The sequence below is a fragment of the Choristoneura fumiferana genome, chromosome 24 (assembly GCF_025370935.1).
Source record: "Choristoneura fumiferana chromosome 24, NRCan_CFum_1, whole genome shotgun sequence".
NCBI lineage: Eukaryota > Metazoa > Arthropoda > Insecta > Lepidoptera > Tortricidae > Choristoneura > Choristoneura fumiferana.
Genome location: NC_133495.1, coordinates 7461637 through 7478409, shown reverse-complemented (window position 1 = coordinate 7478409; position 16773 = coordinate 7461637). Strand labels below are relative to the sequence as shown.

Here is a 16773-nt window from a genome sequence, read left to right as displayed (position 1 = left end):
CTATGTTTTCGTCGAACATCGCTTATCAAAGGTTTATGACGATTAGTGCCGCTCTGTTTGGTCTTTATCACTTCATGTGTTAATTACTTTGAAACAATTAATCGCGTCTAGGCGTCGTTAGCACACGCTTGTCGCTTGAAGGATAATCTAAAGGTAAGATATTTACAATGTTTATTTTTATGGAACTTTGATCAATAATTGAACAACATAGAACATAACCCGAGCCGTGGAGCCGTGGTGGCCGAGTGGTTTGACCTATGGCCTCTCAAGCAGAGGATCGTGGGTTCAAACCCCGGCTCCCACCTCTGACTTTTTCGAAATGCATGTGCGGAATTACATTTGAAATTTACCACGAGCTTTACGGTGAAGGAAAACATTGTGAGGAAACCTGCACAATAAACCTGCGAAGCAATTCAACGGTGCGTGTGAAGTTCGCAATCCGCACTGGGCCCGCATGGGAACTACTGCCCAAGCCCTCTCATTCCGAGAGGAGGCCTGTGCCCTGCAGGACGTATATAGGCTGGGATGGATGATGGAATGGATTGAACATAAACCTACCGTGAGACTCACTCATATTAAATGAAAGTTAATCCGGATTACTCACGTCTTAAATCGAGTTCAGCTCGACTTGTTTCGGGCTAATTTGTAGCCCTTTCTCTAGGAGCAACACGCGCACTGCGCGCCACCGCGTACGGCTTACGGTACGGTTTTTAACCGCGTGACTTTGTGTTTCAAGTAAACTAATGCCGCAGGCGGTTTTAAGTTTACTTATATAAAAAAGTCACGCGGTTAAAAACCGCGGCGGTTTAGCCGTAGTGCGGTCTTTTATTAACTTTAGAGCTGAGCGTATTTTCTGAAACTATTTCGAGAAACAGTTTATTTAAGTTCGTATCGTAGCGTCCCTCTCGCTCTCGTATTAAATAGTATAAGTGTCAGAGAGACCGCACGACACGAACTTCGAGTTTCAGGTTTCGTAGTAGCCCTGCAGTTTCGTGCCGAAACGAAAAACAGCAGGGCTACTACGAAACTCGAAGTTCGTGTCGTGCGGTCCCTCTGACAGTTACACTATTTAATACGAGAGCGATAGGGACAGTACGACACGAACTTCGAGTTTCGAGTTTCGTAGTAACCCAGCAGTTTCTTTAGACTTACACTTCGACTTGAGAAACGATACCACAGAGTATCAATTACTACAAAACTGGTGGTGGCCGAGTGGTTTGACATATGGCCTCTCAAGCAGAGGGTCGTGGGTTCAAACCCCGGCTCGCACCTCTAAGTTTTTCGAAATTCATGTGCGGTTTACATTTGAAATTTACCACGAGCTTTACGGTGAAGGAAAACATCGTGAGGAATCCTGCACAAACCTGCGAAGCAATTCAATGGTATGTGTGAAGTTCCCAATCCGCACTGGGCCCGCGTGGGAACTACTGCCCAAGCCGTCTCATTCTGAGGGGAGGCCTGTGCCCTGCAGTGGGACGTATATAGGCTGGGATGATGATGATGATGATCCGAAAGAGCTACACTTGGTCACGAAATTTTCGTTTCCTTGAAACGAAACAAGCCGTAGCGGGGAAACTGTTTTGTTTTTTAAGTAACTATTTTACTTGTCAAAAATAAACTTTTACGTTAAGTTTCACAAAAAATACGTATCGACCCAGCTCTAATTAACTTTCATCTAATATAATTGAACAACATGTCAGTTCCAACAGACCCAGTGCCGGTTTAAGGGGGGAGGGGCGACCGGGGTGCCAGGTACATATTACGGGGCGCCGCGCCCGCCAGCATACTTTTTTCATAGATCTGAATGAAAACTAGACTCAGTGTGCTAAAGTTAGTTATAGATTTTTCTTGTGGGGATACTAAAATAAAATCGCGCCAAAGGCAAGGTCGAACTTTCAAGTTGACAGACAGTCTTTTGGCATTATTGTTTTATGATTTATGACATGCAAACGATTATCAACTTTAGGGTGGTAGACCATATATTTGGCTGATGGTACATCTGGGGAATTGTACCGAGGACACTTTTCCCTTTTTTTCAGCCCACCTACCTAAATATGTGAACTGAAGCTTAATTGTGCATCTATCTTTATATGTTTTTATTTAACAAACAGAATACAATAGAACTCGATCCTCCTTTTTGATGTCGATTAAAAAAATACTTATAACTACGGATAAACTAATTAACACTAGGTAGGTATATTTTATATTGATTTAGGTAACTAGGTATATAGATTAATTTGTTTGTGGTTTGTTGATTTGTTTTTAATAATTTGACCCTGTTCCTCCATTTTTATTGAGGTGTAAAGATATATAGATAGGTATAGCAACATTTGATGTAAGTACCTGTATTATTTGGTATAATGCTACATTTGACATAATCGATTGGAATCCCAGAATACTGTATTTGACTATTTTTTATATTTTTTATAAATTAAAACTTCACAATACCTATTATCGAATAGAGAAGCAATTTTTAGGATATCTTCACAAATAAAAAAGTTACAAACTGAAATATATGCACATATATAGATGCACAGAAAAACCGGAAAAATAAGACCAGCACTGGGAATTTAGGTTTTACGGGATGACCGTAAAAGTAAAAATTTGGAACTGAAATATAAAATACAAAAAGATTCCAAAAAATCAAAGTTATAAAGGTTTGAAATTTATGATAAGACAGAGAAAGACTTACTTCCATGCGACGTCACACACAAGTAGCGTATGCCTACTTGCTGCTAGAGAAAAGCGTTTGAGAAAGAGAGAGGTAGGTACTTATATGTAATCTCATAGTTTTTGGGTGAGCTACGCGGGATTATTTATAATTAGAATAATTTTGTGAATATTTTGCATTACTGAAATTAATTATGGCAATTATGCGTTACGGGGCAATGAATGTCTGTGTTATGAGACAGTTTTGTTTTTCGGAAACTTTTGTCCTCCCTTTTTTCCGAACAAAACGGGACTACGCAACACTGTGGTTACTCGATATTTTTATAGTACCTACGGTTTTAAGGTATATTAAACATGATTTTAATCTAAACTTTGTTTTCACGCCTGTAATAACAGACTTTGAAAGCCACACTTAAAAATCTCACGGAACAGTAGCGCCATCTAGAAAGACAAAAAACGATAGCCCTCATTCCTCGGGCTATGTCGGTACTTAGTGGTTAGTTTCAGTTTGTATTTTCAATTTTTGTTATGTTATGACTTAAGACTATAAAAAAACAACCTACGTAGGAGAGGTACGAGCGCTATTTAAATAAACCGAAATGCGAAAACAATTTCAACATTTCGTATAAATAATCTACCACAACTTGGTACCGCATTTCAATATAATCCTTTCGCACTGGGAGTTCTATTTAACTTGGACACTAAATTAATAATAATGCATGTACACAAGTGTCATTAAATTACCTTTACATACTTAAGTAAATAGATAATTGCCATTTTGTGTCGAGTTTAGTTGTAGTCAAAGACCGAAGAAGGTATGTTATATTCTCGTATTATATTGTGTATAGTTTCTGCTTTATAGTTTCATACAATTGTGTGTAAACGTTGACTTTATATAAAAGTTTCATGTAGTGAGATAAGTGAAGAATTATAAATGGATCTGAACCGGTTTTGGATGTGTAGGTATCATTCTTTCACGCGGATATTTTTTTTCTACGAGTACAAGGAAATATTACGATTAAGAAAATAAGGTAAGAGTTCCGTACCCAAATGGTAAAAACGGAAACCCTATTAAGACTTACTGGCTATCCGTCCGTCCGTCCGTCCTTCCATCCCTCCGTCTGTCACCAGGCCGTATATCATGAACCGTGCTAGTTACACAGTTTAAATTTTCACAGATTAAGTGTGTATTAATAACTGTGGCCGCTATAACAGCAAATAGGTAGTAAAAACAGAACAAAATAAATATTTATTTATACAATATACAATTTCTATACAATGATATAATTGTATCTTATTTATGGACGGCACAAAGTAGCACAGCAGTAAAATTTATGGGCCCTGGGGTGAAACTGCCTTAAATACTTTAATTAGCTTACTTTAATTAAAGGAAATATGTTTTTTATTTAAGATACGAAACTGCATTCAAAGATTTTCCAAAGTTAATAAAAAAAAACTTTCATGTTTACACGTGCTCTTCGTATTAGAATTGATGATAAGATAAAATGATTTTACGTTTTTTTTTTTTACTTGAAAGACTCAAAGTTTATCAGATTTTTTATCTTGAACAATAATCCGATCTGTTAATGAGAACACAGCGGTTGTCGTCGACCTGCCTACAAAGTGGTGCGATACTTCGGCCATGTGGCGCGTAGGAGAGCGGACAACTGGGAGAGCTTGATGGTGAAAAATAGAGGGTCAAAGACCCCAAGGCCGAACTCCCAAACGATGGTCAGACCAGATATCGGGAACAACTTGACTTAATTGTCAGCGCTGCACTGCATCAAGCGACTGAACACAGCCGATGGCGACAGCTGGTGGACAAAACCAAGAGTCACGATCCTCAGCAGTGTGGGAGCGACTGAGTAGAAGAAAGATTAATGAATCTCTCTTCTTCTCTATCGCTCGTGAGTCACGATCGTGATTCACGATCCTCAGCAGTGTGGGAGCGATTTATTAATCTCTCTTCCACTCAATCGGCTGCGTTCAGTCGCTTATTTCATTAAATAACGAGTTTTTATTTTTAGATTTTCTAGTTGGCTGAATTTCCGGGTGAGACAAGCGAATTTTAGAGAATCTTTGAATATAGTTTTTTGAGTATAGTTTTATGGGTCCCACTGAAAAACAGCGTTGCGGCTTGCCGTAACAGTATGCTGAGTGGGGTCCACTTTATACAATTCGATGTTATTATTTTTTTTTTCTCTCCATCTAATGTATTTTTATGTGTATCGAATATATGTAAATAAATGTTTCTCTCTCTCTCTCTCTCTAATAGGCTAGAGACCACAATCACGTCTGATGGTAAGCTATTGTGTACTAAGATGGAGCATGCTTGCTCAACAAATGTCCATTCACCCTAGATTTTAAGACGGCTAGATTGTAGCGATCAGGGGACGCAGGCGCAGGCGGGGCTTCCACTCTTTAGCTGTCCGAACATGAGCTAACTAAAGGATTTAAGGCAGATTCCTTTAACTAGGGGCACCAGTGCCGCCAAGTCAAGCAAAAAAAACAAAAGCGACCCGTATACCTAGTGCCATCCACGAAGACGCGTGATTTTGTCAAAACTAGGCATTAATGACATTGTAATAAGAACCACGGCACGCGTCATCGTGAATGACTCTACCTATACCACACTTTTCTCGAAGCTATTAGGCAATTTTCAACCTTAGTTTTATCCATTATGTATGCTAATGCGGTTATAATTTTTTCAGGGATGGGCCTGCTCGTAATAACCGTCTTGTTCATCTTGTTGCAATTTGTGGCCTCGCAGGATGCCAATTGTGACTTTACGCAAAATGTAAGCACCATGTAGATCTAATACGTAGTTAAGACCACATGCTGAAAAGTGTAACACGATTTAGTGCTCCCTCGTGCTGCGTTGCGGGTATTTATGGGCGGCTTGGCAGACAAAAATTAATAAGCGACATTTTACTCTATTGTACCACTGAAGGAGTTTATTTTCACCTATTTATCACGTTTTTATCCCTTGTAGTTTTAGTTGTCGGAAGGTTGCCTGGAAGAGATCGGTCTTAAGCGATAAGGCCGCCTATTGCTCACCTTGTATTTTTTTTTCTCTGTGTATCTGTTTTCTGTATGTCTGGTGTACAATAAAAAGTCTTTGTATTGTATTGTATTGTCGCTATTATAGCTCTCTTATTGCTTTATTATACCTCTTAACCAGTTCAGTAACTCCTCTTTACGGCCATTAAACAATCTTAGATTATAAAAATAGTGTGCCCATTTGGGGGGTATGAAGGGTGTATGGTAGAGTTATAGCGCGCTCTAACTCCAGATGCGAAACACTTATTTATAACTTTAGGATCTGGTTAGCTCTCTTATAGATTTCCTATAACTCTTGTCGTAGCGCGTGTGTGTTACTTGGGTGTGATTACTACCCAACAGGTGACACGGTTACTCGTTTTTGCCATCTTATGTGTGTAAAAAGTTACAAACAGGCCAAAAGATAGGTAAAAGGTAAGGTAAGTTTTATTTGTTGTAACAATCTCAGCTCATCCATAATTAATTATCTAGTTTGATTGAAATCTTTACAGTCACTGTTATCTTTATTTTTCTTGATTTAATAATAGATAAAAGTTTTTTTATCTATTATTAATTCTTTTTGTGGGTACCTAGTTTTGTTTTGTTTCATAAAACGTATGTGGGTACTTGGGGAGTTACAGTGACAAGTTAAAACGGTGGTTATGGTTCGTTAGTCTAACAACTGGTAGCATGGTGTACGGTTGTGTCACTCTGAAGATGAGCTCTGGTTGAGTTCGAAACGCGTCAGTGTAGTGTGGTGGTGGTGGTAGATGGGTTTGTGTGATTTGTGTGTGTTCTTACAGTGTGGAGGTGGAGGAACTGCATGAACACGCATATTTTGCATAAGCTTAGCTATCGTAAGGTCGCGGGTGAGCAAGGAAATTATTTTAGTTCATTGATATGGACCTCCGCAAAGTAACGCCTGATTCAATAAATTAGAAACACATAACTTTTGTTTGAAAACAGGTACATTATATTAAATTATATTGTTACGGATAACTCACGTCTTAAACCGAGTTTAGCTCGACATGTTACATATGCACACACACATGACATGTATGAGTCGCGCGAGCAAAGCGGTGGCGCGTAGTGTGAGTGTTGCGGCAGCCGCCGAGTCGCGTGCTCCTGAGAAGAAGGGCTACGAAATAGCCCGAAACTTGTCGAGATAAACTCGGTTTAAGACGTGAGTTATCCGTTACAATATCATTTAATATGAGTGAGGCTCACGGTAGCTTCATGTTCAAAGGTACATTATAGTATTTTATGCAACAGTTGTATAAGAAGGATCAAAAAAGGGCGAGAGGCGCGGGTTGACATGTGAGCGTAGCGAGCTTTTATTAAATGTAATACAAAATTTGAGAAAAAGTAAACTCTTCATAAACTTTACCTAGGTACTAAAAATTATGGCGAATGTAAATATAAAGTAAATGACAACAAACGAGTGAAAAACATGAAAATAATGAATCTTAAATCATTAAAAAACTATCAGAGATGTGAGATCAGGGCCCTCGTTAAAAGAAATTGTGGTACATTTCTAAGAAAATTCAAAGAATGAAAAGAAAAAAAGAAAGAAAAGAAGAAAGAGTTTATGATGAACCGATTTTGATACTGATAGACCATGTTGTAATTTCAATTAAATTTTCTTTTCTATTACTATTTTTTTCGTAGTTAAGTCGTAAACAAGTAAATCGTGTTTGAACCGTGTATCGTTATTGTTATTTCACTTCACGACATTATAATTGTTATGGTAATTAAGTAGCTTCTTAGTGTTCTAAAACAACACACCAACTACAATAACTTAGTCATGGTAGCATCGAATGACGGGAAATAATAGATTAGATTTTTTTAGAAAAATATGGCCTTGTCCATCGGAGGACAATTTTGCCAGTGTCTAGTAGGTTTTGCCGTTGTACGGTAAAAAAAATCTAGAAAACGAAATATGAGAGGTAATGGTGGATGAAGGATGACAGCGCGAATCCCGGGAAATAATAAAAAATGGAGTTAACATCACATTTCACGAATAAAAAAAAACTGTCACAAATATGTAACAGTGGGCACACACATGCGCGCAAACATTCGCGCATTGTTCAAATGAAATGAAAATGAATGAAAAGAGAAAGCAAGGAAATGATTCTTCATAAAAATTATTTTAACAGAATGATCTGAGCCGTAGTCCAAAGCAGACTAGAAAATCAAAGCCTATAACACTTTAAACAGCACGGTCATTAATTAATGAGATATGGTTCAAGTTCTCCTGTTATTTTGTCCTCTTTTATATGATATGGGAAAACCGAGCAGGACTGTCACCTGATGGAAAGCAATCATTGCCGCCCATGGACATATGGCTATGGCCCATAACATGTTGAGGTACGGATGCGTTGCCAGCCGTTGGAGAAAGATGAAAGGAGTACATTTTTTTTAAATCACCATTGTAGGTACCTGTCCGGAAATACAGGCGCTGGTGATTCCAAAGCTTCACCGGGCGTGGCAAAAAGTTCCGCAAGAAACGAACTGTAGACTGCCAGCTATTGAAGTGAGCCTTTTTCTTTGTACCCTTCACATATTTCATTTTTCTTGCTTTTCCAGGTCCAACCAGGCCAGACGTACTACATCTACAACGCTGAATACCCCAACAACTACACCGGGGCTCGGCAGTGCCGCTGGATCGGTATCGCTCCAGACGGCTACCGGCTTCTACTGGAGTGTCCTGTGATAGAACTGCCTGCTGTAAGATGTTTGATACTGTAACATGTCTAAGTTTGACGACCGGATGGCCAAGTGGTTAGATTTAGAATTGGTGATAAAAGTTCCACAACAGCGTTTGCAAGATTCACTATGAACGCGGTAGACTGATAGGTGTTTTTATTTATCCCCTTCATTCCTATGCTTACATTCCTTTGTAGCTGGTACGAAGATGTAATGAAAAAGAAAAAATGAAAAATATTTATTTGCCAATTTTAAAGTTCATTACGTAAGAATTTACATGGCTAATTAGCCTAAAGGTAGGAACTAGAGTTTAACAGCGGTTCTCACACTAGGTCGGGCCTGTATCGTGAGAACCCAGTAATTTGGCTTTTACAGAGCAGAGATGGCTAGCATGCATAAAAACAATAAAAGTCTCGTACAAGCTAAAGTTCAAAAGAAAAATAAAGTAATTAATTTAATAATACTTAGGTACTAGCTAAAGATACTGCCTAAAAACGTGTGTGCGTGCGTGCGTGCGTCCGTGTGTGTGTGTGTGTGTGCTTTTAAGCTCGTTAAACCACTTTTTTAATAATTCCTCTGTGTCTGTATATGAGAGAGAAAGTAGCATACTTTTTAAATTTGTATTCATCTGTTTTAGTGTAGAATTCTGAACATCACATAGTCTGATGATGCGGTTATATATGTCGGCGGCCGATCGTAAAATCCGCCAGATCACGAAATTCCTTGGCATATCGTGAAACGCCGCCATTTCATGATATGCCTAAACGTTGGCCAAATCATGAAATGGCGGTGCTTCATGATATGCCTAGGAATTTCATGATCTGCCTAAACGTCACTAGGCAATCGCTAAACGGTGAGTTTTGAACGATATGGGCGGATGTCCTTAGCCAATTCATGAAATGGCGGCATTTCACGATATGCCTAGGAATTTAATAATAATAATAATAATAGAAAATTTTATTCACCATCACAAACATAAAATACAATACAAGACAGATAACATTATGAAGTGAGGCAAAATGGACATGAGACTCAGCGAGGTCGCTGGTTTTCAGTCTCCAACCAAACTAAAACTAACTAAACTATACTTACTACGGTAGGTGCGCTGCCACAACGACAGCATTACAACAAAGTATCCGGTACATCTATCTGATCTGGCGGATTTTACGATCGGCCGCCGACATATACAAATGGGTGAAGGAACTGTGGAAAACGGCGCGCAAAGGCTGATCTAACCTTAGTTTGTGGAATGCAAATAACTCTTTTCTTCAGTAGAGCGGGGTATAGAGGAGAGTTTAAAGTTTCGCGATGCATTTTCACGGCGACTCGATGGATAAATAACTGGCGGACAGTGAGTCTCTGAGCCTCCCTGTTAACTTCCACGCATTTGGATTTTATTCGATCACAGTTAGGTATCTTTTCTGCTAGTAATTCACCTCACGTTCTCTTTCGCGCGGTCGCTCAAGTTTTTCTTTATCCAGAGTCAAGGCTGTTCTATGGACCGCCTGCTCATCTCCAAGAGCGGGGACCCTCAGCTCTCGGGTGCGGACGTGTATTGCGGCCGCGGCTCCACCACCGCCATGTCTCCTGGCCAGCGGATCAGTGTTGGTAAGTTACTACTCGTAGAGCTAGGAGTCGTGGGTCTACCGAAACAGTGGCGTAGCGTGGACTAATGTAGACGTGGGCGAAGTCGTATCAGCGAGGCCCCTTTTCAACGGTCGCATTGCATTTAAAGAGGCCTCGTGAGGCCATTTTAAGTGCGAGGCCGTGGGCGAGGGCCCACTCCGGCCATGCCTAGCTACGCCGCTGTTCCGAAACTGTACGTTGTGAGGTATTCGATAGTCTTTCAAAAGAAGTTAACTAGGTACTCGTATCTTTCAATCGAGCCGCTATAGGACGTGCCTTTTTTAGGACTCCAGAGCTACAGTGGCAAAACGGAACCACAATTAATAACTGTAAAGAATAAGGAATGTGATAAAGTACAGTTGTGTGGAAACCATGTTATGCAAAATCACGAATACGAAGAAATAAGATTGGCGTAAGTAAATATCGGACAGCCGCGGTGGCCTAGGGTTTTTGACATATGCCTCTCAAGCAGGTCGTGGGTTCGAGCCCTGGCTGGCACCTCTGAATTTTTGCGGAATTTGTGTGCGAAACTACATTTTTATTTTGCACGAGCTTTATGGATATCTGACACAACAAAGCGTTCATATATTTTTTATTGCCAACCTAGAGGCCTAAGATGGGATAGGTACCTCAAGTGCCAGTTATTTCACCGGCTGTCTTACTCTCCACGCCGAAACACAACAGTGCAAGCACTGCTGCTTCACGGCAGGATAAGCGAGCAAGATGGTGGTAGCAATCCGGGCGGACCTTGCACAAGGTCCTACCACCTGCACAAATCCCAAATTTTGCTGCAAATATCTGATATAACTCTATATCTTTTATAGGTTTGACGTGTCAGATATTTTTGCACGCTCCGCTGTGGCAGATATTTATGCAGGTGACTGTACCTGGAAACATCGGCAAAAAAAAGAAATAATATGTGTGGGAAGTTCCCAAACCGCACTGAGCCCGGGTGGGAACTACAGCTCAAGCTCTCTCATTCTGTGAGGAGGCCTGTGCCCAGCAGTGGGAAGTATATAGGCCGAGATGAAATATGGGTAATACTGAATTCTGTTGGTAGGTTTGATCACTGCGCGTACGACGTTTGGCGGGCGGTTCTACTGTCAGCTGAGCGCTCAGCAGACCACCCCCACTCCTACGCCGTGCAGCTGCGGGTACAAGAAGAGGGCAAGTACTTTATACTTACACGTTTTTGTTTTATTGTGTGTTGTTCGTAAGTTGATGACTTTATACCCTGTTTCACCGCAAGATTTACGTACTAGGTGTTGGTAATTAATTGTCTCCAATGGGCGATACCGTAATTTATTGAACAAGTACTTACAACTACCATGAGTTTACAGTGACCGTACTCGATAGCGACGGCGTAAATTATTTGTAGAGGCGCTGTCCATACAAATAATTAACGCCGTCGCTATCGAGTACGGTCACTGTAAACTCAGTGGTAAAGGTGTTACTTTGCGGAGATCCATAAATGACTAAAAACAATTACTTTGCTAGCCACCAGACTACGCTAACGCGTTTCGAACTCAACCAGATCTCAGCCTCAGAGCAACACAACCGTTCACTATGCTACCAGATATTAGATATAGTATACGTTTGGTATAGGTCTGGTGGGTCTCTGGGAGACAAGACCGTTTACCTTTACTTGCCGAAATTTCATTTGCCCGAATTTCACTTGCCATGCCAACGTTTGCCATAAAATATATAGAACCGTGCTGTTTTCAGGTTTTTTTTATGTCATCATATAGAATGCAGAAGCTTAGCTTAGGTTAGTTTAATATCAACTTTGAAGTACCTAATTACTATTTCAGAAACAAATTACTTTATGGCAAATGAAAATTCTAGAAAACGATACATTCGGGCATATGAAATTCGGGCAAACGATAGAGAACCAGACAAGTCATGTTGCATAGCCGTAGCTAAGTTGCTAATGCAGAATGAGAAAAGTATGAATTGTAGGTATTTATTAGAATTGATGAATTCATTCGAGTTTCGGTTTCGACGTACAGGAATGATCGATCAAGCAAGTCAAGTCAAAGACTTAGGACTGGTTTGGTTGCTTTACATTTGGCGACTTTTTTAGAATCTCTGGGGGGGGGGGCTGCCCCTCCCTGCCCCCCTGGCGACGCCCATTGATATGGACCTCCGCAAAGTAACGCCTGATTAAATAAATTAATCTTTCAAATCTCATGCTCGTAAAGTTCGTGTTTATGCTGGATCTAGGCGACATAAAATTACTTATTATGCTCTGGTGCATAAAATAAAATCTTCGTCTAAGACCAAGGCAGTCAGGTGTCAACAGCCACAAACAAAAAAGTTTCTATATATTTTTAAATAATTTTTAATTTATATAAAACTAAAAATCAATCAAAAAAATCATCCAGATCACAAATCATCAAAAACAATATAATTATTTAGCAATGCATGAGAAATAATAGCTAGAACAATTGTTTCAACTGTTGCTATTTCATTTCCTCGCAATCGAAGTGAAAAGCAGAGTGTATAACTCGAGCATGAAATCCATTTTCCCCTCGACGTCTATCCACGCACACACGGCTATATGAACGTCTCGGGTAAAATGGCTCGTTTTATGCTCTTGTTGTACAATCTTCTATTATTAACGTCTGTCTTCTAGAACCGCATCGTAGGTGGCGTGGAGACCGGCATTAACGAGTACCCCATGATGGCCGGTGTCATCGATCTCAAAATCAGCGCCATCAAGTGCGGCGGCACCATCATAGAGAAGCGCTACGTCCTAACAGCAGCCCATTGCGTTGTCGGTAGAGATGCTCAAGAGGTGGCCGTGGTTGTCGGCGAGCATGACATCACTGTCGGTAAGTTTTACAAAAAACAAAATCAAAACCGGCCAAGAGCGTGTCGGACACGCCCGAGATAGGGTTCCGTAGCCATTACGAAAAAATAAGTAATATTTTTCTAAGGATTTCGTATTTTATACGGAATCTTCCAAGTTTAGGTATATTTTATACCTTAGGCTGCTATTTACTCATAAACTACTAATAATTCTCAAGCAAACTTAGCCGTTATAGTTTTTCCTTGAAAGTTTGATAGTGATACCATCCTGATTTTTTTTCAAATTTTTCCACCCACCGGTTTAGATTTTAGTGGCGGTGGACGCTCGATTTTAATGAAAATTTGCTCTTTAAAGTTGAATATTTCGCAAACAAATCACTGAAGCGAAAAATCGTCTTAGCAAACCCCTAATGGTTTTAAAAGAACTATAGGGTTGGATGAGAAAACAAAAATCACTCCCACTTTACGTCTATAGGTGCGCTAAAAAAAATTTTTTTTAATTGTTTTATTGTACCATTTTGTCGGCATAGTTTACATATATATCCTTGCAAAATTACAGCTTTCTATCATTGATAGTCCCTGAGCAAAGCCGCGGACGGACGGACAGACAGACAGACAGACATGGCGAAACTATAAGGGTTCCGTTTTTGCAATTTTGGCTCCGGAACCCTAAAAATTTGGAGTTGAACACTTGGAGTTGAAATAAAGACTCCAAAAACCAATCATAAGTTTTAAAAGCTGCACAGACATACGAAACAATGCCGTATTTGACAACTGCAGGTCCAATACTACGAAGTGCAAAATTCGAACTTCCCACTCCCGCCTTGTATTATTTAATACGAGAGTGAGAGGGACGGTACGATACGAACTTCGATTCTCGAATTTTGTAATAGCCACTCTCTCAAGAGTGTAGCGAAATAGCTTGGCATTACGAGGAATTACTTAGACATTGAAAATCAGAAAGGCCATAAATAGGATAGGATTGATTCTTCTTCTGCTTAGAAGTAATGTGTTTCCCGAAATGTAAAAACTAAGGGACTGAGGGCCCGTTTCACCATTCATTGATAAATTTTATGTGACAGATATCTGTGTTGCCGTCTCTGTTTGTTTTGTCCGGCGGAGACGGCATTACATTTATCACTAGATGGTCAGCAAGCTCGTGCAAGGTCCGCCCGGATTGCTACCACCATCTTGCTCGCGAATCCTGCCGTGAAGCAGCAGTGCTTGCACTGTTGTGTTTCGGCGTGGAGAGTAAGACAGGCGGTGAAATTACTGGCACTTGAAGTATCCCATCTTAGGCCTCTAGGTTGGCAACGCATCTGAAATACCCCTGGTGTTGCAGATGTTTATGGGCGGTGGTGATCTCTTACCATCAGGAGACCCACTTGCTCGTTTGCCATCCAGTCGAATAAAAAAAAACTCAAATAAAATTTATCCATGAGTGGTGAACCAGGCCCTTAGTCCTTCAGTTAGATTATCAATAATATAGTAAGTACCTACTCGTTTGTTTTCTTTTATTTGAGATGTTGTGTTTCAGGTGACTCGCCTGCAACACAAGGAATAAACGTACAGCAAATCACAACACATCCACAGTTCTCTTCGTAAGTTATCAATGATTTTGTAAGTTTAATTTATAAGCTTTAGATACTTTTATATTTTCTAAAAACAAACGAAAACTTGCTCTGAACACAGCTGCAGTACCTACTCACACATTCACACTTTATGCCCTTTTTGCTTTCGTCATGAAAGGCATACATCACGTGAGCACAACACACATTGTTACGTATATTGTGGTGATATATTATGTAGGCCAGTGTTTTTCAAACTTTGTCATGTTGCAGTCCCCCTTGATTTGAAAAATATTTGGCGACCTCCGGCTTACCTCCACTATACAAATATTGAACAATCAAAATCATGCAAAATAACGGTGATCGAGAGTATTTTAAAGATACTGCCAACCCCTTAAGGGGTCACCCCGGGGGTCGCGTCGCGACCCATAGATTGAAAAACACTGATGTAGTAAGATAGTTTTACTTTTCTCTTCTTGCATTAAACTCGCTGCAACGGACGTGTTTGTTTTGTCTTTCTTCTTGATAAACCTCCAGCCGCACCTAAGCCACATACTTTTCACTATCTTTGTGCTATTATAGCTCTAACTACGACTACGACATCGCCATCTTGCGTTTGGCGGAAGACATCACGTTCAGCGACCTGGTCGGCCCGGCCTGCCTGCCCTTCAAGTTCGTCAACACAAACTTAACGGGCGCCATCGTCACTCTACTCGGTAAGACACCCAAATAGCCTGGCAAAGTGACACAATTTTTGCTAGCTGGCGCTGTTTATTTGATAATCAGGATTATGGAAATTCGCTGATAAACTAAAGACACCAACACTACATAGTCTTCAAAGTCTCTTTGAAGGGTAAAAATTTATAAGGGCTTGTTAACAATCCTCCTAAGTTCTAATGATCTTGAATTTATTCGCTGTAAACATCTACCTACCTGTAGTACCTACTATTGTTATTATGTAGACGTGGGTTACTAGCTTTATTTAGTTTTTTTTTAAGTTTAAAAAAGAATACATTCAGTGAACAATTTGTGAAGTACATTTGGCCATTGTTCAGTGTTAATTTGTTTTTATAAAGTACGCGAAAACTTACGGGGTTAGCTTAAATTTAAAAAACACATTTTTTAATTTGACTTTGAATGGCTCTACTCTCGTTCCAGGTTGGGGAACTCTCTGCCCCGGTTGCCCAACGTCCAAGACCCTCCAGAAGGTGGACGTCCAGGTGGTGAGCCAGAGCTCCTGCCAGAGCGTGGTGTCCAGCCTCACTTCTCGGCAGATGTGCACATATGCCCGAGGAAAGGATGCTTGTCAGGTGAGTGCTGAGGGGCTACTACGAAATACGAAAATTGAAGTTAGTATCTTACCGTCCCTCTCACTCTCGTATTAAATAGTATACGCGTCAGCCCTGCCCTGCTGTTCTAGCAGCCGGAGTGGCGAGACGTGGCCTAGTTTAGAGCAAAGTGGGTTTCTTTGGTTTCGGAGGCTATGGTCCACTTCATCAGCTCTTTCGTCTTTGAGCCATCCTAGTATTAGTATAAGACTAATCTTTTACTGCAGGATGACTCGGGCGGCCCCGTGCTGTACACGGAGCCATCGACCGGCACCATCTTTGGCGTGGGCGCCATCAGCTACGGCAACTTCTGCGCCACCGAGGGCCAGCCCGGCATCAACACGCGCGTCACCGCGCTGCTGACGTGGATACAGAACAACACGCCCGGCGCCTCTTACTGCAGGAAATAAACTATGCTGACTAAAATACTGTTGTTGTTCATTGATACCTTGCCTGTCCACTGGAGTGGAGCGAGGGGGTAATGCGGACTGTTTTTAGGGTTCCGGAGCCAAAATGGCAAAAACGGAACCCTTATAGTTTCGCCATGTCTGTCTGTCTGTCTGTCCGTCCGCGGCTTTGCTCAAGGACTATCAATGCTAGAAAGCTGTAATTTTTCTAAATATAAAGTATCCAACCCAATTGTGTGTGGGGTATCGTCGGATAGGTCTTTTAAAACCATTAGGGGTTTACTAAGATGATTTTTCGACTCATTGATTTTTTTGCGAAATATTCAACTTTAAAATGCAAATTTTCATTAAAATCGAGCGTCCCCCCCCTCTAAATCTAAACCGGTGGGTGGAAAAATATGAAAAAAATCAGGATGGTAGTAAGTATATCAAACTTTCAAGAAAAGCTATAACGGCTAAGTTTGCTTGAGAATGATTACTAGTTTTACTCTTTAATAGCAGTCTAAGATATAAAATATACCTAAACTTGGAAGATTCCGTATATAATACGAAATCCTTAGAAAAATATTACTTAATTTTTTCGTAATGGCTATGGAACCCTATTTTAGGCGTGTCCGA

General features: G+C 40.4%; 1 protein-coding gene across 4 annotated transcripts; it reads left to right on the top strand.

Moving 5' to 3' along the window:
- The first annotated feature begins 44 nt into the window (after positions 1–44).
- LOC141441572 (venom serine protease-like) lies at positions 45–16177 on the top strand. 4 transcript variants are annotated; one of them, XM_074106347.1, is made up of 10 exons: positions 45–153; positions 5382–5467; positions 8296–8436; positions 9897–10023; positions 11102–11208; positions 12677–12875; positions 14390–14453; positions 15003–15136; positions 15579–15730; positions 15976–16177. In XM_074106347.1, exons 2-10 carry the CDS (start codon positions 5384–5386, stop codon positions 16156–16158), a joined length of 1191 nt encoding a protein of 396 aa, XP_073962448.1. In that variant the 5' UTR covers positions 45–153; positions 5382–5383; the 3' UTR covers positions 16159–16177. The 4 variants fall into 4 exon arrangements, with proteins under 4 accessions (XP_073962448.1, XP_073962449.1, XP_073962447.1 ...); XM_074106348.1 differs by lacking the exon at positions 45–153 and adding an exon at positions 3384–3485; XM_074106346.1 differs by lacking the exon at positions 45–153 and adding an exon at positions 3492–3629.
- Positions 16178–16773: the final 596 nt, after the last annotated feature.